Here is a 25,144-nt window from a genome sequence, read left to right on the forward strand (position 1 = left end):
CCAGAGGGGCTGAGGAGGCCCCCTTCGCCCCCTCCCCCCGCAGACCCGCCTGGGAGGGAGACCCCGGCCCAGGAAAGGCCGCTCCCTGAGGGCCCCGGGAGCCTCCGGCCGCAGAGGCAGTCTCCCTCGCTGCGGGCTTCCAGGCCTCCACGAGCCCCAGGGAGGCCTAGCGGGTGGCTCCAGCGGGGCCTTTGCGCCGAACAGACCCTGGTTCAATCCTGGCTTGTCCAGCAGGGTCTCTGGAGGCGCTGATTCCACCTGGGCTTGGCCAGAAGAGGCGAAAAAGGCGGGAAAGGCGGCCCAGGGGTGGGGGAGGGGAGGGGCCACCAGGGCCTCCGGAAGAAGCTCTGGGAGGGGCGCCCCGCTCTCCCTCCCCCCACAGAGGGGGGGCCCAGAGCCCCTCCCTGGCGCACTTGGGGGGGTCCCCACCCTGCCCACCACCTTGGGGGCCCAAAGATTTTTTTTCCTCCCCGCCCCGCCTTTGTCCCCCCCCCGGCCTGGCTCTGAGGGGCCAAAGGGGGCCCTGGTGGCAGGGAGGGGTCCCAGGCCCGGCCCAGGCATCCTCGGGACAATGCAGCTCAGTCCTCGACTTACAGCCGTTCGTTTAGGGACCGTCCGCAGTTACAACCGGACTGAAAAAAGGGGACCGTTTTTCACCCCTAGGGCCGTCCCGGCATCCCTGTGATCGCCGGATCAAAGCTCGGACCCTTGGCAACTGACTTGTCTTCTGACCAAGTCCAGGGAGGAAGCCCGATTCACTTAACAACCGCGTTCCCAAGTTAACGGCTGCAGTGGCTCCCTTAACCACTGCGGCAGGAAAGGTCATAAAATGGGGCAATAATCACTTAGCCACTGTCTCGCTTAGCAGCAAAAACGTTGGGCTCTGTTGTGGCTGTAACTCGAGGACCACCCGCCACCCCCCTTTTTCCCCCAGCCTGGTGGGAAATCTCTCCCCATGAAAGGCGCGTGTCTCAAAACAAAATAAAAACAGGAGCCCCATAAATGTCGGTGGCTTTAATCTTTTTAAAACGCCTCCTTTAAAACCTCCGAAGAGCAGCAGCCGGGAGGAAAACGAAAAGCAGCGGTCTAGAACTCTTCCTGGGGCTGGCTGATCTTTCTCCGCTTGGGACTGAGGTCTTGGCTAGAAGAGAAATCCAGAGGATGAACCTGGAGTGTGGGGGGGGGAAGCCAAAAACAGACGTATCTGCTGCAGAATATGAATGGTTTCACGAGAATTCCCTCTCCCTTCTCCTCCCCCCTTTTATTGTTTTCGCTTCCATTGATTGCAGATAAACTATTTGGTCTTGGCTGAATTGCTGAGCGGAGGAGTTTTAAAGCCAGGGGGTCTGTGAATGGTTTTTATTTATTCTTACTCATTTCTTTAGATCCCACCTTTATTATTTTGATAAATAAATCAAGGCGGCAAACCTACTTAATACCTCTTCCTCTTTTTAAGGGGAGGTCTTGATGCTACTAACAGGCAAACCTTTCTCTCTCTGAGGCTTAATGAAGTGAAATCAAATACACATTTTAAACCCTGCTTCTCTTTGCAGAGGACGGGGCGCCCAAACAGCCGGGGAAATGTTTGCCCATTTAATACACAATCACAACTGCCATCGCAACTCAGCTTCCCTTTGGAGCTAATATATTCCAGCCAGTATGTTCTATTTGGTCCTCTGTTTGCCATTAGACCTGAAAGCGCCATGAGCATTAACAGCCACTCATTTATACAAGGGAACTGCCAGAACATGTAATTCTTTACTTAGGCTGGAGGTGATGAGAAAAGGTCTGTAAATTCTCAGCCACTGCTGCAAAAAAAAAAAAAGGTGGAAAAAAAGGTGTATTTGGCTGCAATCCGGCCTGCGTTTCACATCATGCAAGCACGGCTGAACTTTAGAGGACTTATTCTTCGGTAAACATGAAGAATGTGGCATAACGTCAATAAAAACATCGATGGAGATTAAATGGAGGATTCGGCCGAAAAATGCAAGATTGGCCGTCTCCAGCCAACCTGTTTAAGATTTAGGGTATCGTTTCAATGAACGTATGTGGATTTGATTGAGAATTAAGCCTTGCTAACGTTGCGGGAAGTGGCTTGGAATATAAGCAATAAGGTGGATACCGCTATCCAAAATAGGTTGATCTTCCATCAGTGGGGAAGTGAGAAGGGTGGGGAAATTTATTATTATGCAAAAATACAGATTATTCTATTAAAAAAACAAGTGGTTGTAGGAGAGGGAATTGTCAGAGAATCCTTGTAAAGTCCCAAACTTTACACGGCCAAAAAAGAGACACTTGGAGGCTCCTAAGAAGGCCTGGCTACCTTTGGTGTCACACCTGTTACATGCCCAAATATGTGGCTGTTCACCTCCAGAACAACTATTCTGAGGTGGCTCCAGAACTTCAAGCCAGAGCCAGAGCTGTGCTCATTGCCATGGCTTTGAGCTTGCCACATCCCTGCCTGGATTCATTTCAGCAGCGCCAACTTGGCTCGCTTATTTTGCAGTGTGTGTTTCTGACACAGTTACCTGGGAGCAAGCGTGAGTCAAGCACTGCAAGGCAAATGTGCGGAGACATTAAACGAATGGGCAGCGGCGAACCTCTATTGTCCCACAAGCCACCCCACTTTAGAAAACTAATCTTTCCAGAGGTCAAACTTTCTATTTATTCCGCAAAAACCCTGCCTGGAGGAAAGGTGGGTGGTCTAAGTGCACCACAGAAGCACTTACGGGCTTCTCCAGTCCTGAGCTCCTCCTCTTCTGGGCTTCGGCACCCTTTGATGGTCTCTGCTTTGTGTTCTCCACGGCACCCTGGACAGACAGAGACAGAGGAACTGTTACTCTAGAAGGAAAGCCTGCAGACGGCTATTAAGAAGCTCGCAAGGCATCTGCAGGCTGTTACTCTTCCTCAGCTCGTGCTAAAAAATTAATGAGGAGCTCTCTACTAGTGGCGACAGTGAGGGCAAGCCGTAGCTTGGTCCTGATGACATGTGATTTACTTCCCCTGCCGTACATGCTAAAGGGCACTTCTTAAGTTGCTGATTCTGGCAGAATCTTTCCCACAATGCTTGTAGGTGGACAATTTTATATCAATCAGGCATTTGGCTGGTGCAAAGAGGGGTTTTTTTTTTAGTAGCACTTTGTATGATGGATGAGAGGACTTGCAAAGATTCAAACTGACCTAAAGGCTCTTTCTGGAACACGTTCTGCTGGAAACTGGGAATTTGGGGTGGGAGTTTTTATAAAGCCCACCCCACATGCATGTTTAAGAATAAAACGCTTACTGTGTTTTGCTGAAATTTTTTCCCACTTCGGGTTCTGCCCTCGGTGACTTCAAGTTCTGATGTCTTGCTTATTAAATGATCCACCTAAAAAGAGTTAAACTACCAAATGGTTACTGGCTAAACTTTAACAGACCACATTTCTGCTTTTTTTCAGGCTTAAGAGTCGCGTACCACAACCTATTTAGGAACAGGTGTGTCACAGATGTTTTTTTGTCCGTAAATAGGCTTGCTTCCTCTCACCTTTGTAATACACTCCTCAGCTTCGAGTAGCTGGACCAGTTTTCTTATTTTATCCCGTGGAGAAAGCAGAGATGTTGAAAAAGAAAAGTGAGTTTTGTACCTTAGAGTTACTGATGGGGCAGTTCTGATGTTCTTCTGTGATTTTCTCTTCCTCTGTGCAGATTAGGTTTTGTTCTGTAAAGGATTATGCAATTCTTCAGAAAAACAGATAAACAATAATTAAACTTTTGAACTGCCTTAATACATTTTCAAAATTAGGCAGAAGGAGTCACACGGGGCCGAGAAGCTGTGGTGCGTAACATTTGTTCCTCTCCCTCCATTTCCCAAGGCCAGCAAAGTCTCTGGGGTAGCTGAATATTACCTTATCCACGTGTATAGTCTGAAAAAAACAGTCCCAACTTAATTTGCATCAACCAGAGTCACATGCACGAGACAGACAACGATATAAATGTAATAAAACAAACAAATTATAGTGAAACGTAAGCAAAATGCTTTCCAGAGAGGAGGACTTTTCATGGGGGCAGAATCTAACCCATAATATTTATATCATCTTTCTGGAGGTGAAAAGAAGTGTTTGAGTATTTGTTCCACTGTCTTCTTTTTAAATCTCATCCTTATCTTTCAAACATACATGATTCAGACGCTCATCAAAAGCACGGAGTTCACAACTTCATCCGATGCACACACACACACACACACACACAAAGCAAGGCCACCGAGATGGCTACCTAGTTATTCTGATACAGAGAAAAAAAACCCTATGCCATGTGTACCTTCAGGGAACAGCTTCCTGCTTGCGTTCTTCTGCCCTCCCGTTTTATTTTCCAGCACAAAATCTTCCTGTGTAAAGTACACAAACAAGAATGTCTTCAAACGGAACTGATCTGATGATTTTGAAGTGATGTTATTGTGACCTACTACATAACATAACACAGATTCCTTCAAGCATACAAATAAATCCCAACGCTCTTACATCCATTTTTTGGTTCTGGCCTTCCTGAAGATGCCAGCCTTGCACGGAAGTAAGGGAGGAGTCCTCCTTTAGGATGGCTTTGTCCACGCGCTCCATGCGGTCCTTCTCGGTGGTCACTTTCACCTTCAGCATATGAAAAGGGGTGGGAACCTCCCCGACATTGAGGTACATCGGCTCCCCTTCAAAGGCCATCCCTTCGCAGTCGCCCTCTTTGAATCCGGGGGGCTGATAGTCAGGTGGTGTAACTGGAAAGAAGATAATCCAGGTTCTGCCGTGAGACAGTTACTTTGACCTATCCCCCTCGTTAGACAATATTAAGGTTTTAAAGTCACCTTCATCATAATAGAACAACTTCATCGTCAAGCAGACGTTATCCGGCAGCGGGCCCAGGTTTTGCATCAGGATGTAAATCTTGCGGATGAGCAGGATACTTGCTTTCTTAGTGTCCGCGCACGTGATGCTCGATTGACTCTCCTGACTAAAAGCACAAAGTAGCCAGAGTTGTGTTACAGGGCCAAATAATTTTATCACCTCCCCTAAAAAAAGGAGGATCCTGAAGTTTTAGCTTTCTTCCCAAAGTTGTTCCCTTGTGCCTAGCTGTGTCTGCAGACAAGGCACAGGAAGGGCAGCAAAACAGTTCTTGGCAAGGAGGTCTAGGGAAATTTTACACAAACAGAGGCATTTATAAAAGTATGCAAGATGTGGAGATGTCACATAGAATTGTGTCTCTCTTTTGAATGTGGCATTGTGCAACACAACCTGATTCAGCATCACACACCAAAGGCAGGATGCTTTCGCAGAATGCCACGATCTGATTTATGACAATTGCTCCATAGGATGTAGTGTTGTTCTTTCCACTCGCTTAAGTAGCTTTAAAAGGGAATTAGTCAGATTCATCACGGAAGATAAATCTATCAGGGAGGACAAACCAGGAAGGCTGGATTGGACCTAAAAGGTCAAAGGGCATATGGGCATGAATACCAATTGTGGGGAGTAGGATGAGGGGGCAAGGCTGCCTTTCTGACAGCCTCTGGAAACAAAATGCTGGGCTTTATTCATTCTTGCACGACGAGTTAGGGGTCTTCTTAATTCTAGAAGGCAAGTCTGTGTTTGCAATTTTTGTATTTCTGCAGAATTTGGGAGGTGATTAAAGATCACTATTTTGATAGTATTTGTTGCAACAATCCTGTTTAGACTTTGTAACAAGCCAACTGTTAGTGAGCAATTGTTATGAAACAAATGTGCATTTTCCTTGTCAACAAACACACCCGGGTTAACTTCAGTTTCCAAAATCAAAGCATATATTTCTCCACAGTTTACTGGGACAAATAGCTAGAAACATATTTTGCTGGAGTTCTTTGATGAAGAGGGAAACATAAAGGCGTACCTTCTGAAATCCATTGAAGGTCCTTTGTCTGTGTATTTGAACTTAAACTGGTAACATTCTGTAACCGTCTAATAGAAAATGCAGCAGTTATTTATCGAGCGCTCAGAGGGAGAACTGTGAGTGAAATGACAGAATCAAATCTATTTTGCAATGCCAAGAAATAAATTTTAAAGCCTTGTGCATAAGATTAATTTTGGGAGTAGCATTTTGCACAAAAAAAATCAAAAAGTAGGTGGTTTCTCAATGATCCAACTAAAACTATAAGGATGAAAAAACCTCAGGCTTCAGTATGTTTACTATGATATAATACAGAAGTAGGGTGACACCTAGTGGGTTTCTGGCATTGTTATTTTCTGTGCCAAGGAAAGTATTTTTGATAAGGAAAAAAGAATTATTTTGTTCCCCAAGAATAAAAGAGCACACATTTCCTTATCCAGTACTGATGGTTCCTTTTATCTTGATGTTAGATTCCATGCAGAGCTCTAAGTATCCATCTTTATCATAATGTTCTTTGCAATAAATATCTTTATAAGAATTTTAATAGATGTTTTGATCCAAATCAAAGCATCCAAACACAAAGTTTGAAAGAAATGACATGGAAGACATACCTGGGGATCCTCCTGGTTGGTGTAGACCTATATTCAATGATAAACAGCAAAATGAAAATGAAGCAAAGAAAAAGGAAAGCTTTCTTTTCCTATATGGAATATATCTTTGCCAAACTTACCGCTAAGACGATTAATCTGAGCTGTTTAAAAGACAAGAAAGAAAGAAATTGATATTAGAAGGGTTTTCATGCTTGTAAAACTTGGGCCCGTTAGAGATAAAATGCCAACTTACATATTTTTTCTGCAGGGCATCATAACATCCTAGCATCCTGCAAAACATCAAATAAGATTGAGGCTTTAAGTTTAGCTTTTGCATGCATGAACTGAAAATACATTTTAAGTGTATTAATTGAAACAAAAAATATGCTGTGGTGCCAGACTATGCAACTCTTTCCATATAATACTCATGACTGTTTACTGGTCTTTCTCCAGTAAAAGTGTCATTCATTTTCTGCTGGCCAGCCTGTCAGAGGACACAAAGCCACTGGAAGTTGCGTATGGTAGAAGACATACCATTTCACGAGCTGGCTGGACCCGGGACAATTTTTATCCTCTTTTAGGATCTTCACACAGAGATCTTGAAAGACACAAACAAATCACCTGCATTAATTACAATTAAATTTTTGACTGGCTAATCTAAAATATTTTGCTTCTATAAAATCTGAGTTCTAGACCCAGTTGCCTCGTTGGATGGCTGTCGGGGGAAGCCAAGGACATCACCCTCATGATGTCATCGTGCAGAGAAATGACATCATCTGTATGATGTCATCATGCATCTGCAAAAACTCCCTAATTAGGAGATGCAGAGACCCAAATCTTTCCATGCAAAATATGCCGATAGCCCTACACCCCATAGTCTTGAAAAGGGAAGTGTTTTTTAAAAACTGCTCCATAAGAAACGAAACCACCCTTCCCTCCCCCAAGAAAGGTTTCAGTTATTTTAATTAACTTCCTGCTGTTGGCCAGCCTAGCAAAAAGTTCGTACTAGTTTAGAAAATTTCAAAGTAACTTTTTCCCTTTCATATGCAATATGATTTTTTAAAAAAAACACCTCAGTGTCATTACTTGAGTATGATTGATTCCTTTGTAAGCCAACCTATCCCTTTATATCAGGGGTGTGTCCAAGCTTGGCAACTTTAAGACCTATGGACTTCAACTCCCAGAATTCCCCAGCCAGGCAGGCATGGCTAGGGAATTCTGGGAATTGGTCCAGAAATCCACATGCATGGGTGGCTAGGGAATTCTGGGAATTGAAGTCCACAGGCCTTAAAGTTGCCAAGCTCTGACACCCCTATTTGATTTATTTTCTTGCATGCATTTTAATGCATTTTTTTCTGAGAAAGGATTCTCCAAAGAGTCTCTTGGACCATCAAAGGTGGAGAAGGGCTTCTTCTGAAAGGTCCATCTTCTCTTCTGGAACCTCCATGTTCTTCAAGCTTCTCCACATCCTTCCAAAACCGTTTCCCAGCAGGATTTCTCCTTCTTTTTGCCCCAAATAAGTGGAAAGGGCATTACCATCCAAATATCTCGTCCCATAGGCAGTTTCGGGCAAAATGCCCCTTAGATAGGTGATGCAGGAGACGGAGATGGCCAGCAGCCGCTTCACCAACATGAGGGATTGCTGTTCGGTCGCAATTTTGGTGGGGAATATGGCAGCAGTCTGGAAAGAAAAAAGAAATCCTTGATCTTCCAGGCTAAACAATCCTAGATTTTGATCCTAGGGAGATCTGCCTTGAGGCACCTCATGCCTACCAGAGAATTCCTTTGCTTTTGCAAAGTTGCCATACCCTTTTCCAAAAGGATGTTGCAATCCTCTGTTGATAAAAATAAAAGGATTGGTTAGTCCTGGATTGTTGAGAGGACGAATTAGGAAAAATGGTCCAACCTGGGGATGTTTATGGCTGTGTTCCCACAATTCCCTAAGCCAGGGATGTCCAAGCTTGACAACTTTAAAGCTTGGGGACTTCAACTCCCAGAATTCCCCAGCCAGCATGGGAATTCTGGGACTTGAAGTCCCCAGGTCTGAAAATTGCCATTTTGGACACCTCTACCCTAAGCCATCATTCTAGTTGCCAAACCAGGATGGCTAAACAGGTTGGGGAAGGTGGCCTTCAAGGAGAACCAGTTTTGATAGGAACAATTATGTGTTCCTGGAATAAATGTGTCAGGATCTATTGTTGTGGAGATGCCACAGTTTCCCAAAGTATGGCTCTGGAGAATTGCATAGTCCACCATCTTTTTCCCCCTTAGGAACCCAAAGTGGCTGCCCTGTTGTGAAAAGCCAGCTGATGATGGATGCTAAGTGGATCTACCAGACCCTCCTGGCTATCCGCCATTTTTGCTGTCCTTCCATTCTTAAGGGAAAGAGAAAACCTGGCCCCCGAGGGGGAACCAGGGTTAGTCTTTGCCATCTTGTTCATCATAAAGGTTCAAGATGGCAACCAAGAGCCAGTGGATGCAAAGGCGGGGGGGGGGGCAGAACTGGCCATTCTCCTTATACCCAGCCATCATGGCTGATGCAGGAGAGGAGAAATTAGACTGCCTGGTTGGAGGGATCTGGAACCCACATAGTCTAGAAACATAGCTCAGTGAGGAACTAAAATAAGATAACACCTATTATTGTGTGTTTTCTAAAAAAAATGACATTGGGAAAGGGGAGAGAAGGCACACCACGAGGGGGGGAAATGGCCACCTTAGGCTGCTCCCTCCCTCAAACACAAGGTGCGGTTTCACCTTTCCCGCCTTTTCCCCTCAGGTAGCCCAACAGTTGCCCCCTCCCCCACCCTTGGCTTTTCCTGCCTTTTTTCAAACAAGGCGTGGCTGCTGATTGGAGCCCTGCCCAATGACGTCATGTGGGATGACATCATGTCCTTATGATTGTGTGTGTGTGTGTGTGTGTGTGTGTGTGTGCGTAGTGACAGAGAGAGAGAGAGAGAGAGAGAGAGAGAGAGAGAGAGAGAGAGAGAGAGAGAAGATATATAAATAGATATATTAGGTATATTTGGGGATGAAAGAGAACTAATATTCTGGTGATGATTTTTAAAGCATGTGTTTAAAATTATTTATTATTTATAAAGATTGTTTATTTATTTATAATAAACAAAGCACAGCAACCAGGTTTTCGCATCACACCAAGCCACCTTTTCTTGAACATGAATTGCCTTTAATAATGTTTAATACAGGCCAAGGTTAAATCTGGGCTGTCAAATTAAATTTCAACCAGGTTCAGAAAGGATCCAGCATATGTTGCAAGAAGAACCAAATCTCCATTGCCGGTGATTTTCAAAAGAAGATTGGACAGCCATTTGTCTGGGATGGTATAATAAAGTCTTCTGTCTTGGGCAGAGGGTTAGACTAAATGACCTCTAAGGTCCCTTCCAGCTCTAGGGTTCCATGTTTCTAATGTTGCATTCCATGCAATGGCTCCGAGCAGTGAAAATGTTCTTTTCTTCCTCATGTTAAATGAATCCAAAGTTCAACTTGTATGCATTTGACTCTTTTCAGACGAGAAACCGTCTTGCAAATGGCTGAACCTTAAAGAAGACTTTGCTTTACATTCTGGAATGCAGATTCTGGACGCTATTTTTTACTCCATGCCATTTTCAGGTGGCCTGAATGGAAATCCCTGACAATTACCCATTGCTCTTTGGTTGTTCAAAGCAGATTGGCAGACATTACCTGATTAACTGATTAAGCCTGGCGGTGCCCCTGAGATCATTAGCAAATTCTAAACTAAACCCAGATAAACCCTCATATGGGCTGCTTGTTTCAGATCTACCAGGTGGAGCCGAATGAAGATCAATCGCTCTTCCCAAATGCAGCAGTTAGATTTTTATATATATATATATATTTAAAGGCTAAGATTAGCTGCCTAATAGGGTTCCTCAAGCGAAGAAACTGGAAACTGAAGACACCATTTAAATTAGCGGATAGGAGCAGTAGCTGGCGATGCCACAGCGATTCCCTTGATTTCTTGCAATTTTAATATAGCCTTCTTGGCCAAAATTGATTCCCCAACTGTTGGAATACAAAGAGGAAAATAATGAGTAAATGCTTTAGGAATGAGCTTTCTTAAGTGAGGTGTCCAAATGAGGATGCAGTGTTGTGGGTTGAGAATGCCACTGATATTCCTCAAATTATATAGAATTTCTCTGGCATCTTTGGACAGTTGGATGCTTTGATTGACAAGGGGCAAAAACAGTCAAGATGCCAATGCAATCTATAAAGGAGTGGTGGCTTCTTGCAAGCTGCATCTTCACACCATATTAAGAGAGGAGGAGGAGGAGGAGGAGGAGGAGGAGAAGCATTTTGATATAATGCAATGTTTGACTACAGTCTGTAGAGCAAGGATGTGTTGAAAATAATTTGGGTCTCTGCTTTTCTGCTTGAGAAGTCCTTAATATGGCTTATAAATCAAAAGATTTGCCAAAAATATACATCACTTCAATCCATTTTTCCCTTGCACAAAAGCGGATCAGAGATCGTGCATAATCTCCCTCCGGCACCCTTACAAGCAGACAAAAGCTACTAAATCTTCAACTGTCCCTAAATTAATTCTTCCTAGTTAGGATGCTTGTTTGCAGGAAAGAATGCTACATTTATATTTAAGACCAAAGCATCTTAAAACAACTATGCCCAGTCATTAATTCTGGTTTAGCCCCTGAAACTGCCCAAGGACTTGCATACCTGTTCTTCACAAGCCAATAATCCACGCCCTTCTCCTTTCCGTATCCAACCACGAGGACACCATGATTCAAATGCTGACTCGTACATCTGGGATCATTATAAACTCCTGTTTGGGAAAAAAAGTTGGAATCACTTCTAAATGTTTATTGGGAACCCAGGATCCCAAACTCACAAAACTGAATCTTGTTCATTTAACAGATCAACATAAATGTGGACAGGTTTCCTTCTGGGGCTCTCCGTGTATGTGTGAATGTTAAGAACTCACCCTGCTTATACAGAAAGAACGTCGGCTGATTTGCATTGATGGCCACTGCCACTGGTCCAATTTTGGCTACAGCATCCTGTAGATAAGTCTCATTTCCAGATGGAAGCAAGATATATTTAGAACAGGTAGCAGCTCGTGCAGAGGGATTATAGCGACAGAGCCCATCCTGCAGGAAGCAGGAAAAAGTTCAAACTGGTTTTCCTCCTGAGTAAACCCACAGATTTGTGCCCCACTCAATCCCACTGCTTTTCCCTCTGGTTTATTTCTTAAATAATTGTCGTTTCGTTGGCTGGTAAAATCCCAGCTTTCTTCAGGTGGTAGGTGAGGCTAACACCTTTGGGAGGTGCTAAAATTTATTGCTGGGACTCAGGCCAACCTCGGTGACTGTAAAACATAAATGTATGTTGCATTGGGTGTCTTGCAAAAAACAAAATTTTAATTAAAGCAGAATAAATGGGTCTGGAATCACGATAAGCATTTCTCCACTTCACTTTGGTCAGCAAAAGCATGATGAGGGATAAAGCATGCAATTTTTATAGTGGTGATAAGGATTGAGAAAACCTGTTAAAATACCACTTCTTGTAACTGATGGTTAATTCATTTGTTTATAATTTGATTCTACGACATAGTCACATCTTTCTTTGCTTCTTCACTTCAAATGCTCCATTTGATGTGAGCGAAACAAGAAATATCTCTTTTAAGATGGAGCAGCCACACATTCTGAATTATTCTGTGGGGTTTCCCCCCCTTAAAGTTGGAAGATTACGCAGAAGCCCAAATGGAACTTATGGCACAATCCTATAAATTAAGTTTGGAACAAGTAGCAAGGGCTTACTTATGCTGCTGTGCGTAGGATTGAGGACCTCAGGGAAATGATTAAATGGGCCAGCTTTAATTACGACATTCCCCACTCTTTGCAAATATCAGGAAAGGAGACCAAAGAGAGACCAAGTTTAGACCAGGATTGTCCAAACTTGGTAACTTTAAAATCCGTGGACTTCAACTCCCAGAATCCTCCTTCAATTCTGGGAATTGAAGTCCACAAATCTTAAAGTTGCCATGTTTGCCCACCCCTATTTAGAACACTTTTGCAAGCAGTCTCTGCAACAATAACCATACCAACCTTGGCCTTATATGGATAGGAAGCCTCGGAGTTGATGCCTTTATTATCTATGATATACTGGAAAGCAGCAGGCATATAACCTCCGTTACAGCCATGGTTCCCATACAAGCTGGAGCAATCAACGAGATTCTGCGGGCTAAGCGACACCAATTTCCCAGTCCTGCGTTTTAATTGACCTTCCAGGGCACCAACAGCACTGAAGGCCCAGCAAGCGCCACACGAGTACTGAAAGGTAGAGATGGTCAAAATCAGTTGCGCAACAATGTCCTGAAGAGACCAGTGGATGTTTAAAAGTCCTTCTCACCTGGTCTTTAACGCTCGTGACAAATCCCTTGGCCCTCCAGTCTATGGAGTCAGGAAGACCAACGCCTACGATGGATTTGTGTGACGTGGAATTTCGGTTCCACCAGGACGGGATTTTCAAGCCGGTCATGAGCAACGAGACTTCTTCATTGGTCTGTAGAAAGATCAGAAATGCATGTATTAATTTAGCCAAAAGAAGGAATAACAGAATAGCAGAATAATAGAGCTGGAAGGGACCTCAGAGGTCTTCTAGTCCAGCCCCCTGCTCAGGCAGGAGACCCTACACCATTCCGAACAAATGGCTGTCCAGTCTCTTCTTAAAAACCTCCAGAGATGGAGCACCCACCAGCTCTGGAGGCAAGCCATTCCACCAATTAACAGCTTTTCTTAAAAAGCGTGTTCTCTTCATCCTTTCACTCAATCCTTCAAAACAGGACTGTTGTGTTCTGACAGTTCATCCATCCGCAGACTGGAAGATCAGTAAAGGGACTTTGTTCCTTTGCACTTAAGTTTCCAGTTGTGTGAAAGGGTCTGTCAAGGTGATCACTGTGCAGATTCTTCAACTGCTCCATGCATTCAGTAAAAACAGTTTTTTTTACTTTTTTGAATTTAAGAAAAGAGACACCCCTCCTTGTTTGCACAGGAAGTATTAGAGATTTTCTTTAAAGGAGAAATGAGGAATGCTAACTACTTAAATTTAACTTACATTTTTCAAATGAAATCAGCAAGTCTTGCATTTATTCACCTGATTGCAGAAGTTCCCATCACCACGAAATACACCTGAATATTTTTTTATCCTCCCTAAAAAAATTCAAGCTGCTGTACTCTTTAACCTTCCTTAATGCCTCCTTGAGTAACACCAGCTGCCTGCAATTAGTGCAGGTTCAAGTCCCACCAGGCTCAAAGTTGACTCAGCCTTCCATCCTTCCGAGGTAGGTAAAATGAGGGCCCAGATTGTTGGGGGCAATTAAGCTGACTTTGTAAAAAATGCCGCTTCCCCCCCCCCCGAAAGCCCTAATAAAGCAGGCATATACATAGAAGGAAGGCTATTGCTAAGCACATTGATTTGTGCTTCTTAGATTGTAAGCCGCCCTGAGTCTTCGGAGAAGGGCGGGATATAAATGGGAATAAAATAAAAATAAATAAAAAATAAACCCTCACAATTCACATTTAGTATCATTTAGTCCTTCCTGGCATCTATTACGTGTAGTTACCAAGCCCACTTAAATATCCATTAAATAAATCAAGATTACTAACCATATCTCCTAGGTTATTCATGCCAAGTTCGTAAGAATACAAGCCAAATGAAAATTCGAAATTGTGTAGTGCGATAAATTGTGCGTTCTTTTCCCAATTCATTCGGCGCTGCTCTTCCTGATTCTAAGAATTAAAGCAGAAGTCATAATTAGCCAACAAGACGATCTTGCTTATAAAAAGAATTGTGTACTTCTTATTTTTATCTGCAGGAGCTACCACTGAGCACTCTTACCTTATTTTGGTAATCTTTGCCATATTTTTTCTTCCATAATTCCCAGCACTTGTTCAGCTTGGGGTCCCTTTGCCACTGTAGTTCAGATGCGACAATAACACAAAAGGCCAATAGCCAGACGTGTATCTCCATCCTGTTGAGATGTAGGAAACACTCAAATTTGAAATGACAACATAAGCTTGAGAGGACATTGACTGGCAACCACCACGGGTGTCCATGACTTATATGAATCATAACGATCCATCACAGTCTGATCACCCTGCATTTCTTCAAGTCAGGGCACGCCAGAGGAATGATTGTTTAACTCTGCCAATTACTAGCAAGTCAAGAAGGAAAAGTCCATTTAGGTATATAGTTGAAGTGCTGAATATTTATGCTCCTAAGAACATTCTTTGCACAATGCAACAATGGTGTTCAGTCAGACGTTTGTACAATCTTGAAGCCACAAGACCTAATGTCTGTTGGAGTCAAATTATTGGAGACATCATGCAATTCTCCCAACACCACTCTGATAAATCTACTCTCTAGATTAGATACTTTAACAAAGGAATCTTGCTTTACTTCTTACAAAGAAATCAGTGCAGTCCGCCAGGCAAAATATTGCCACATTTTTAATCATACCACTGAGTTTGCTCACAAAGCAAGGAAGATAAAGCACTATTTCATTTATTTGATAAGAAAATTTATATGGCCTCCCAACTCACTCAGGGCGATTCCAGGCAGCTTCGAAAAGCAAAGCAAGCAATAAGTTGAACACTCACTGGAAGATGGAGAGGCTGTATCCCAAATAAATATTTTAATGATGTGAAAAGTTTCTTATCCGCCACATTTCTGTCAACTCTGGTGTTAAATTGGAGACTATCGACTTTGAATTAGGAAATTGCTTGGAAAATATGCAAAGAATCAAGGAGATAGATCTCATTTGTATCTCCAGTTTCTTAAACCTAATGCATCTTTACGAATTAAGACCCGGCTCATATTTAATTTTTGCAAAAACATATATTCTCAGAATAGGACTCAATAACAACAGGAAAATTTGTTCACCATGAAAGTAATTAATCAGTGAAAGTGTCTTGGCTGGAAGTTCCTGCCAGAATCCAGGTTTGGTAGCAAATTCCTTGTTTCCCCCCTTGTTAGGTATGAACCCCTGATGAAAAGATATCCAGTATTATCCAGAGATTCCAACCTAAAAGTTAACATTCTTGCAAATCCCCTTTGATGGAAAAATAAACTTTCTCACCCGGCTCAAAGATGGTGTTGCAAAGAAGAACATGGCCTTCTTCCTACCTGAACATCTTACAGCTGGCTGACATTTCTAAATTGTAGTCTTCCAATCTCTGACTGCCCTCAGAGAATAATTTTCTCTATTCTGCCAACTGTTTGCTAACTCCGTAGCTGAACACTGTCGCTCATCGCCGAAGCAGCCGCCCAATGCTGTTGCCAACGGGAGACAATCAATTTATTACCCTTGTCACATGAGCCTGCCCCACAAGGAAACGGGTTGTGATTTTCAGTTTCAGTCAAACAAAAAATGATCTGAATATTCTCCGTTTTCACTTGCTGGGTTTTACCAAGCTTTTCGCTCACCGTTTAAGCTTGAGAAGAATGTCAGGTTAACCTGAGCTTTTGCCCAGAAAGACCAGGGTGATCGGCTTGCACAGAGGGGTTGATTTCATGTTGAAAAGCCTGGTTACTCATGGGCGAGCATTAACACACACAATCCACCCATCTCTGGGTCTCCTCACTGTGTGAGGAGTGTGACCTTGGTGAGATGTGTGGGCTTCATCTTAGAATAGGCCCATCCCGGCTAGCCCTAAAGCTAGGGGACTGGAGGTTAAAACATATGAAGAACAGTTGCAGAAATTGGGTATGTCTGATTTAATGAAAAGGACTAGGGGTGACAGGATAGCAGCCTTCCAATATTTGAGGGGCTGCCACAAAGAAGAGGGGGCCGTCCTCTTCTCCAAAGCCCCCGGAAGGCAGGACAAGAAGCAACAGATGGAAACTCATCAAGGAGAGAAGCAACCTAAAATTAAGGAGAAATTTCCTGGCAGTTAAGAACAATCGATCACTTCTAGCTTGCTTCTGGAAGTTGTGGGTGCTCCAACATGGAGGTTTTAAAGAAAAGACTGGCAACTATTTGTCTGAAATGGTATGGTGCATCCTGCTTGAGCAGGGGTTGGACTAGAAGACCTCCAAGGTCTCTTCCAAGTCTATTATTCTAGACATTCTTTTTTTGATTACTTTCTGGACTCGGATCCTGTGTTTGTAAGCCACCGCTTACTCCTGGGTGTGGGGGTGAACCTAACCAATCATGATTTATTGGTCAACTGCCCTGAAGAGTTCACGCAGGACAGGAGTCCATATGCAACTGAGCCTTAGTTGCTGGGATGTGACTGTGCAGCACACTTCAGAGTAAGAGGCTGGAAGCCAACTGCTGTTGTGAGCTCAGGAGAATGTTTTGTCAAGCACATCTTGCTTTCAGCACAACTGAAGCAGGAGCTACAAAGCTACAACTTTCAGGGCACTCTTGGGCCAAAGAAACTCATGGCTAGCTCAGGCAAGAAGATCACAATTTACCCCAGGCCTTTCTGCACAAGGGGTTGTGAGTGAAAATGCACAAACCTCCCTTTGCTCAAAGAGATGCAGCTGGTAAGTACCAAAAGGAAGAGAAAGGGGGAAGAGAATTTGCAACCGGATCCTCCCTTCAGCTGCAAAACCCCAATCAAGGGGGAAGCTCACTCTCCTCCGGACAGCAGCTGGTCAGGGTGGGCAAAGGCACCATTGAGGAAGATCCTCCTGGGAGCAGGTGTGTTTGGGAAAAAGAAAGCCAGGCGTAATCAAAAATAACTTATTTTAGTGAACCATCACACATAAATGTTCTTGTTTTGCACCTGGGTAGTTTTTCATTTTTCCTGCAAGGGGGGGGCGGGGAGGAATTATTTTATCCGTTTCCTCATTTGGATGCTTGCAAAAACAATGCACTTATTCAGAGCAAAGCTTCCTGGTTTGCACAACTGGAGGCGGGTGTGTAAAACCCGTTCCCTCGTTTCTTAGGCACCAATTTTCCTTTCTCCCTGTCACAACTTCCAAAGGTTGTCTGGGAAATATGCTCTCTCTTTCCTTGCTAATAGGAGTGCGGCCCCAAAACTGGTTTTCTCTGCGGAGACCCCCAGCCTCTAGTAGGGATTTAGAAATTAATGGCATCGGATACCCCAATTCCGCAGCCCCTAACCCAGTTCCAGCAAGAGGCTTGGTCTCTGTACAGTCAATCCAATTTGCAGCAATAAATTTATGAGAAATAGTGAGGAAGTGAAAGAACACAACCTCAGCTTAAGGCAGGGCTGTCCAGCCTTGATGACTTCAAGACTTGTGGACTTCAACTCCCAGAATTCCCCATCCAACCATGCTGGCTGGGGAATTCTGGGAAGTTGAAGTCCACAAGTCTTAAAGCTGCCAAGGTTGACCCTCCTCAAATTCTTGATTAAAAGAGCAGCAATACACTTAAAGATCTCCCTCACATCTGCCTCTGTTTTATTTATTTAGAAAATATCTAGGCCACCCCCTCACTCTCAGTGACTCTGCGGAGCTTACAAAAATGATGACTATTTTTAATTTTTTTTAGCAGTTCTTATTTCGGAAGCCAAGAAAATAGATCAGGACTAAGGTTTTTCTATTTGAAAGTTATGCCTCTTTTGCAAAGAAAAAAAAATGCAGCAACAATTTATTTTAAAAAACTGTAAGATTAAATCTTTTTAATACGCTCTCAACGCTGCTTAAGAAGCCAAATGGGTCCTTCCTGTATCAGTGGCCCCTTTTGTCGGCTCTGGAATCCAGCCATCGGCCAACGAAGGACCAGGATCTGCCATCAGGTTTGGCCACCGTTGCTCACATCTTTGGGAAACTGGCTAAATTTGCAATTCCACAAGCGTTGTCCATATTCCTGGCCATGAGGACGTAGCCTTTGTCACCCCACTCTTCCCCCCAGCTGTGGAAAAGAAAGAGAGAGGAAAAAAAGATTAAAATTTTAAATCTCCACCAGCTTCTCCATTTGGTTGTCCGGCTTCAGGGTGATAAGTGACCTCTGGATTATGAAGTTTTTATTTCTGACCAGAGCTGGCTTTCTCAGTACATTTTTCTTTCTTAATTTGAGGCAGGTTAATTACTTTTTTTTTTACATACAGCCTGTTGCATTATGGTTTGTCGGTGGTTACCCACAGCAAAATACAGGATTTGGTGCCCCAGAAGGTTATTTGTGGCATAAAATGGGAGGTCAATGAAGCCGTACCTGTTTTTCACGATCCAGTGCTTGGTACCCTTTTGGGTCCCATAACCCACTGCCAGTACGGCATGATTGATGTTGCCGGGGTTGCAGTTTTCATCGTAATATACCCCTGAGAAAATGAGAAAGAGAAGAGTCTTCAGCTCTGGAGAAGTCAACTTCCCTTTTACAGCCAGATTGCGATCCTCCTTGGGGTGTGGGGAGATAGACGAGGCTTCTCTTGGCATCTCAGGATGAGTGAACAGGTACATCTCTCTAACAGCAATGAATTAAAATCCACAGAGGGATGGGGAAGGTTTGGGGGTCAAATTAAGCCGAATGCAATCTATGGAAGACACCCCCACTGATTCAGGAGAAGGGGGGTGACTTCTGGCGGCCCAGGGGGACAGGAGGGTGGTTTCCCCGCTTCACCCCACTCTTGGCAACTGAGATCTTTCCTGACTCACCTCGGCTGTAGAACTGGAAGGAAGACAAACTGGCATCGATGCCCACCGAAACGGGGCCGATCCGGGCCACGGCCCTTTTCAGAGCCCGCTCGTTGCCTTCCGGGATCTCTCTGTAACCACGGCACTTGGCAGCCTTGCCCGTGGGGTTATACATGCAATTTTCATCCTGCAGAGAAGAAAACGGCAGATTTGTACATCCGCTCCTTTCCTTTATAAACAAGTCCCTTCAAGGCTGACTCCATCTCTTTAGGTCTCCCGCCATTGGCAGCTTCCCTCTCCCTGCCCTCCCAATTCTGTCCGATCCCTCCATCCTCCATGACTGCTGGCCTGTGGAAGGTCTCAATCAAAACAACCCCGTTGTTTTTCCCAATGTGCCACCAGCATTTTAGTGAGTTAAAATGGGTTCTGACACTGTGTTTGGTCCATTTCAGTTGCACAAAATTATTTAGGGTATTTTATTGGGGGTCTCCGCTATCCAGAAGGCCAACGAGCCAAGAGGGACACTGGTTGAAACAGGAGACAGGGCCACCCTACCTGGCCAATGTAGGGATAAGAGTCGTCGGAATCGATTCCCCGGTTCTCCTTCACGTACTCAAAGGCGTTGGTCATGTAGCCCCCACCACAGCCGCTGTTGCTGGTGACGCAGTCGACCAGGTTTTGGGGGCTGAGGTTCAGCACCTTGCCCGTCTTCTTCTTCAGCTGCCCCTCCAGAGCGCCCGCCGAGCTGAACGCCCAGCAAGATCCACACTGGCCCTGCCAAGGGAGAAGCACAGCTGCCAAACTGGGGGCCACAAAGCCTGCAAGTTCTTTACACAGGTGTGTGAGAGATAGTTTTAGGGGGTTTTTTTCCCCCATGAGCACCATGAATTATTGCTCTGCATCTGAGAAAGTGAAGCAGGGAATCCCTTTGAGAGGCTGGTGATTTTTTATTCTTTCTGCCTCTGGGAATAAATAATTTGAAATAAGCCAGAATGGGCACACCGTCTCACTTTCACTCTCCTTGTCTAAGCTGCTTCTTAGAAGTTTATTTTTGTTTAACTTCAGTTCTATTTGACGCTCCAGTTCTGTCTTCCATTGGGCCCTTTTCCTCCCTCTCATTGCTGATCGCCTGTGAGGACCAGGGGAAGGTCTAATAGATCCCTTGGTTGCCAAAAGGGAATCTGATTCTGGTTTTAACTCCTCAGGAAGCCAACTTTGGCGAGAGCAGACAGGGAAGGTCCACGAAGGAAGCTGTAACGGTCCAGCAGCCCAAAAGGATGAAACACAAGACGCCACTGGACCTCCGTCAGACAAACAACTGCCCTTGGAAAGGGCCCAAGGGGTTTTACCTGGTTTTTGACTGGGGTTACGTAGCCCTTTTTCCGGTAATCAACAGAATCTGGAACTCTTTTCTCCCAGTCAGGAATGTAAAGGGTCTCATTATTTTGGGTACGCGACGGTGGGACTTTAAGCCCCATCATCTTCTGAACGACCTCCTCACTGGTCTGCAGATGGGAAAAGAGGGAGCAAAGTGAAGATGGCTAAGCCGAACGTGGGACGATTGATCTCCTTTGATAAAGTTGGGGTCCAGTTCATGATGGCTTTTACGCCTGAGACCACAAAGCAACCTTTCTCAGAATTGTTCCCTAGGCCTCCATAGATCCCATCATCCCCAGCGACCATTCCACCCACACCTGAATTCCTAAAACGATGCAAAGGGGTCTTAACTGTCCTGAAGACCCACGGTCTAGATTTGTGACTGTCTCTTTAATGGACTAGGGGTTGGACTAGAAGATCTTCAAGGTCCCTTGCAACTTTGTTATTCTGTTGATGTTTTTCTAGGTGGAAAGATGAGGGAGATGTGCCAGGCACCTCCCACCTTCCTGAGACAGAAACAGAAAATGCAAATGAAGAGGCCAAAACCTGTAAGAGTGTATAATTATGTGCACCAAGGCCCAATGGCAAAACATAGTTTTAGCGTGTCATGTGAGTCAGAGCTGGGCATCGATGTCAAATTAGAACAAATGCGTGTTGGAAAAAAGATAAGGCATCGCAACCAGCAAAGAGGGAAATTCTGTGGATTTTCCACATCAACAAATTGAATTACACAGCAATTCTCACTTTGGGGTTTGAGCGAAGAGGTTACTCGCCCAGATAAGATGGGGACATTTCGGTACATCTCTCAACCTGGTTTATTTAGCGTGCAGCTAGCAGGGGGGGGAAATGCCACACATTGTTTTTTTTCAACTAGCGCAAGGGCATAATTTTAATTCTACAGCATCGTATCACTGAAGCAAACGACATTTTGATTCCTGAACAGAGGAATTGTCCCATCTTACCATGTCTCCCAGATGGTTCATGGCCAACTCAAAAGTGTGTCTTCCCAGGGAGAATTCCAAATTATGGGTGTTGATGTATTTCAGGTTTTTCTCCCATATGACCCTCCGGGAAACTTCTTCCATCTGTTAAGATAACCAGGCAATAGTCAGGTTCAAAGACACAGGCAACATCCACATGGCAAAATGGGTCTTTTTCGGATGGATTCCTGAAAGTTACACAGGGAGCATTTCTATGCCCCAAAGTGCTGATCCCTTGCGCAAAACAAGGACAGGGCCGCCCCCCCCCCCCCCCAAGTTTTCTTTCGCTTACACAAGAGTTTTCGCAACGCTTTTTAGAGGCAGAAATACAAGCCTGGGAACAAATCTGATCTATGGCACCAATTGGGTAAGAGTTTGCAGAAGTGTTCTGTATTCCTTCACCTGTCAAGCCTCTAAATCAGGTTTCCTACCCACAGAGGATCCCCCAGGAAGAGGACACTCAGGTTTTACCTGGATTTTTGGCCAGCAGTGCAGCTACACTGCTCCATTACAGCCTTTGGTCTAAAAGGGAACCAAGAATCTAGTCTTGGGTTATAAAACATCAGGCCTGGATTATAAATCTAAGTTTGCCTACTGGGCTGTTTATAGCTCAGCTCTCAAGGCTGCCATCAGCTGGGACCTTTAGGCTGGCGAGTGTGGCACTGCAGGACTGGATTTGGTGCAACCGGGTTTCATACCCAGCCGGGAGCCTGGCAGCTTCTGGCACTACTTACCTTGGCATTGTAATCCTTCCGGTGAATTTTCTTCCAAAGCTCCCACTGAGAGTCCAGCATTTTGTCCATGGCCACCACGTTTGCCACGGGGAGCACTGTGGCTAACAGAAGGACGAGTGACCGCATTCTGGGAGGATCAAACAGGAGACACCACGGAAAAGTTCAGAGATTGTGCCAAAGGTGGTTTATCGGACAAGCCCTAAAGAGAGGGGGTTGGACTAGAGGACCTCCAAGGTCCCTTCCAGCCCTACGGTTCTACGATTCTGTGGGGCGTGAGCCACCCGTGAAATCTAAACAAACCACATGGACTCAAGCCCTGATTAGAGCACCAAGAATAGGACGCAGGCTTTCCTGCTTGACTTGGGGCCATTCCTGGTTTTTTCAGCTGGCAAAGCTTCCTTTTTTCCTTTGCAACGCACAAGAAGACGCTGCTGGGAAGGTTTTCTCACTCTTTGGTTCCAACAGCAGAGCCTTTTGTGAGCGGGCATTGTTTCCCCAAACCCGGTGATTCACAGCAACCCCTCCCATAAAGGCTAAACATGAAAAGAAAAAAAACCTTGGGGAAAAGTAAGCGATCACCTTGCCCCAAAGCCAAACCCGTGATTTAGTTGAAACCTTTCAGTTACAACAACTTTCCTAAACCCTTCAAAAGATCTTACGCCCACCGTCTTTCCTCCCCCCTCTCCATCCTCTCTGCCAAAAGGAGACACACAGCTGGTTCCTGTTAGGGGGAAAACTTCCCATTTTCTGCCCAGGCAGCAGAAGAGAAACTTAAAACCCCAAATTAGAAGCAAAAATGAAGCCGTTTCCTCCTCGTTTATCTGGTGTAGAGACAGAGGACGAGAAGGCTGGCTTTCTGACTTAAACATTAAATAGCCCCTCCCGCCTCACCCTTCCTTCCAGGGTGGGAAATTGTTTTCCAGCCTCCCGTGAAAGTTATCTCCTTTTTTGCCCTGAAAGCATGAAAACAGGAAGGCCTCTGGATGCAATCTGAGGAAAGCCCAAGAACTGCGGAACAAAACTATCGTTCAGGGACATCGCACAAAAGATGCAACCTTTGATTTATGCCTGTTTTTCCCATCTATTAAAAATACCGCAACTTTGCCAGCTGGACGTGACACTGGCCACACAGAAGGCAGAGGCTGGCTTGGGGTGGGGTGGGGGGGAAAGTGGGTGATTTTGTGCTTGAACCCGTGTCCCAAAATGGACTTGAGGATCCAACGCGGGTTCCCATCAGGCTGAGAGAGCACTGGATCCCTCTTCCCAGCTCCCTTGAGGAAGATCTGGCTTGCACTGGAAGGGTTGCAAGAAGTTTGCCCACTCCCCACCCTCGGTAAAAAAAACACCCATAACAGGAACCCCTGCTCTCCTCACCTTACCTCTCCCAGAAATCGCTCTTTCCTCGGCAGAAATGAGAGTCAAAGGCCAGCTCTGGTCCAGGAGAGGCTCTCCCTGCTGCAGCCACTCAGAATAGGAGGAATCTCAGCTGCCCGGTTTGTTTTTATGGTGAGCTGGGGTGGGGGGGGGAAGTCTAGCCGACAATGGAAAATCTGCAGCACTGATCTCGTGCGACTTATGCTCCAAGCGGCCGGGTGAGCAAGGCGGTGAGTGAGACAGACATCCTGTGCGGGAACCAGAAGGGCCGCTCAGAGGGGCTTTGGGGAAGGAAGGCTCAGCTGCTGCCCCACATGTTCCCCTGGGGGGGTCTGATGTGCGGAGGGGAACCGGCAAGCCTCCCTCCCCTTGGGGAGTTGGCTGGATGCTTCCCTATTACAAAGCAGACTCAGCTTTTGGCGCACCGTTCTCCCAACGAAGCCCCAAAAGTTTCTGTTCCCTGCGACCGTTAGGAAGAACATGGAAAGAGGGTTTTGAACAAACCAAGAATGAAGGCATTGCAAGGTGGGGGGGGAAAATCCTTTTCTCAAACTTACAAGAGCTTCGTTCTTCTTGCAAAGTTGCAGAACTTTTGAATCAGGCCCGATTTACAGCTTTTATGGCTCAGCTGCGTTATGCACCCACAAAGCTAACAGGTCCTGATTTAGGCACAGTTTCTGAGGTAGCCTGGAGTAAGGAGGGGGGAACAGAGAAAGTGGGCCAATTCACACCAGATCAGAAGGACTTTCCTTTCCTTTCTCTTGCGAAACTCTCTGTGCTTTTGAACGTCTCTTCCCACGCTCTGCAAGATGCTTCAAGGCCGTCCTGATCCAATCTCAATATTTCCCTCCTTATTACACGAGAGGATCCGTTATTTCCTTCTTGACTGGCAGGTTGTCATGAAAATGCCCTTTCCCCTTTCAGTCGGTGAGCTGATCTCATCAATGACCTTCTTCAGGGCGGCAAGGTCTAACTACTTTGCTACCCTTATCGTGTCCGCAGATAATCGCCCGGCTACCCTGTTCAGGGTGACCCGCTCCCTCCTCAATCAGGAGGTGAGGGAGGAGCCCTTGCAGGGTCGTGCCGAGGAGTTTAGCCAACATCTGGCGCACAAAATCGCTCGGATTCGGGACTCCGACTGGGCAGAGTCTGACGGAGGTGACGCGAGCGGTCTTGGTGATGTTATCTGGGAAGAGTTCGATCCTGTGACTCCGGAAGATGTGGACAAGATCATGGGGAGGCTGAGCTCCACCACGTGTTTATTGGACCCGTGCCCCTCCTGGCTGGTTTATGCGGCTCGGGAGGGGACACGAGGCTGGCTCCAGGCAGTGATAACTGCTTCTTTGAGTGAGGGTAGCTTTCCTGCTGCCTTGAAGAAGGCGGTGGTGAGGCCCCTCCTCAAGAAGCCTGCCCTGGACCCGGCTGTTTTAAATAACTATCGTCCAGTCTCCAACCTTCACTTTCTTGCGAAGGTTGTTGAGAGCGTGGTGGCGCATCAGCTTCCTCTGCTCCTGGAGGAAACTGATTATCTGGACCCGTACCAATCAGACTTTAGGCCCAGGTACAGCACAGAGACGGCATTGGTCACGCTGGTGAATGATCTCTGGCGGGCTCG

The 25,144-nt window shown here is 45.3% G+C and overlaps 3 protein-coding genes across 5 annotated transcripts; all 3 read right to left on the reverse strand.

Moving 5' to 3' along the window:
* Nucleotides 1–1,005: 1,005 nt before the first annotated feature.
* HORMAD1 (HORMA domain containing 1) lies at nt 1,006–8,566 on the reverse strand. Its single transcript, XM_081340697.1, has 14 exons — nt 8,244–8,566; nt 8,007–8,151; nt 7,005–7,068; nt 6,724–6,760; nt 6,611–6,631; nt 6,492–6,518; nt 5,884–5,951; nt 4,829–4,974; nt 4,497–4,741; nt 4,297–4,363; nt 3,624–3,697; nt 3,284–3,367; nt 2,730–2,810; nt 1,006–1,167 (listed from the first exon to the last, which is right to left on the reverse strand). The coding sequence occupies exons 1-14, from the start codon at nt 8,274–8,276 to the stop codon at nt 1,087–1,089; spliced, it is 1,173 nt and encodes a 390-aa protein (XP_081196823.1). The 5' UTR covers nt 8,277–8,566; the 3' UTR covers nt 1,006–1,086.
* Nucleotides 8,567–9,547: 981 nt separating this feature from the next.
* On the reverse strand, nt 9,548–15,779 carry CTSS (cathepsin S). 2 transcript variants are annotated; one of them, XM_081340729.1, is made up of 8 exons: nt 15,645–15,779; nt 14,358–14,490; nt 14,126–14,248; nt 12,870–13,022; nt 12,566–12,790; nt 11,443–11,608; nt 11,178–11,283; nt 9,548–10,508 (listed from the first exon to the last, which is right to left on the reverse strand). In XM_081340729.1, exons 1-8 carry the CDS (start codon nt 15,668–15,670, stop codon nt 10,409–10,411), a joined length of 1,032 nt encoding a protein of 343 aa, XP_081196855.1. In that variant the 5' UTR covers nt 15,671–15,779; the 3' UTR covers nt 9,548–10,408. The 2 variants fall into 2 exon arrangements, with proteins under 2 accessions (XP_081196855.1, XP_081196856.1); XM_081340730.1 differs by having other exon boundaries at nt 15,598–15,766.
* A 2,255-nt stretch (nt 15,780–18,034) lies between these two features.
* Nucleotides 18,035–23,702, reverse strand: CTSK (cathepsin K). 2 transcript variants are annotated; one of them, XM_081340738.1, is made up of 8 exons: nt 23,530–23,702; nt 22,156–22,282; nt 21,404–21,526; nt 20,414–20,569; nt 19,620–19,838; nt 19,086–19,251; nt 18,646–18,751; nt 18,035–18,345 (listed from the first exon to the last, which is right to left on the reverse strand). In XM_081340738.1, the coding sequence occupies exons 2-8, from the start codon at nt 22,279–22,281 to the stop codon at nt 18,246–18,248; spliced, it is 996 nt and encodes a 331-aa protein (XP_081196864.1). In that variant the 5' UTR covers nt 22,282; nt 23,530–23,702; the 3' UTR covers nt 18,035–18,245. The 2 variants fall into 2 exon arrangements, with proteins under 2 accessions (XP_081196864.1, XP_081196863.1); XM_081340737.1 differs by having other exon boundaries at nt 23,535–23,701.
* Between the last annotated feature and the right edge of the window lie 1,442 nt (nt 23,703–25,144).

Source organism: Vipera berus (assembly GCF_964194415.1).
Source record: "Vipera berus genome assembly, chromosome: 16".
Taxonomy (NCBI): domain Eukaryota; kingdom Metazoa; phylum Chordata; class Lepidosauria; order Squamata; family Viperidae; genus Vipera; species Vipera berus.

Coding starts and splice junctions, on each gene's coding strand:
- CTSK (XM_081340738.1), bottom strand. CDS start 22,281: ATGCGGTCACTCGTCCTTCTGTTAGCCACAGTGCTCCCCGTGGCAAAC. Junction 21,527..22,155: donor GGAAGGATTACAATGCCAAG/GTAAGTAGTGCC, acceptor TTATCTTAACAG/ATGGAAGAAGTTTCCCGGAG. Junction 19,252..19,619: donor CTTATCCCTACATTGGCCAG/GTAGGGTGGCCC, acceptor TCTTCTCTGCAG/GATGAAAATTGCATGTATAA.
- HORMAD1 (XM_081340697.1), bottom strand. CDS start 8,276: ATGGCAACTTTGCAAAAGCAAAGGAATTCTCTG. Junction 3,698..4,296: donor CAGGAAGCTGTTCCCTGAAG/GTACACATGGCA, acceptor AATCCTTTACAG/AACAAAACCTAATCTGCACA. Junction 1,168..2,729: donor GCTCAGGACTGGAGAAGCCC/GTAAGTGCTTCT, acceptor CCCACACTCCAG/GTTCATCCTCTGGATTTCTC.
- CTSS (XM_081340729.1), bottom strand. CDS start 15,670: ATGTCAGCCAGCTGTAAGATGTTCAG. Junction 14,491..15,644: donor GCCAGCTGTAAGATGTTCAG/GTAGGAAGAAGG, acceptor ACATCTCAACAG/GATGGAGATACACGTCTGGC. Junction 14,249..14,357: donor GCAAAGATTACCAAAATAAG/GTAAGAGTGCTC, acceptor TTTAATTCTTAG/AATCAGGAAGAGCAGCGCCG.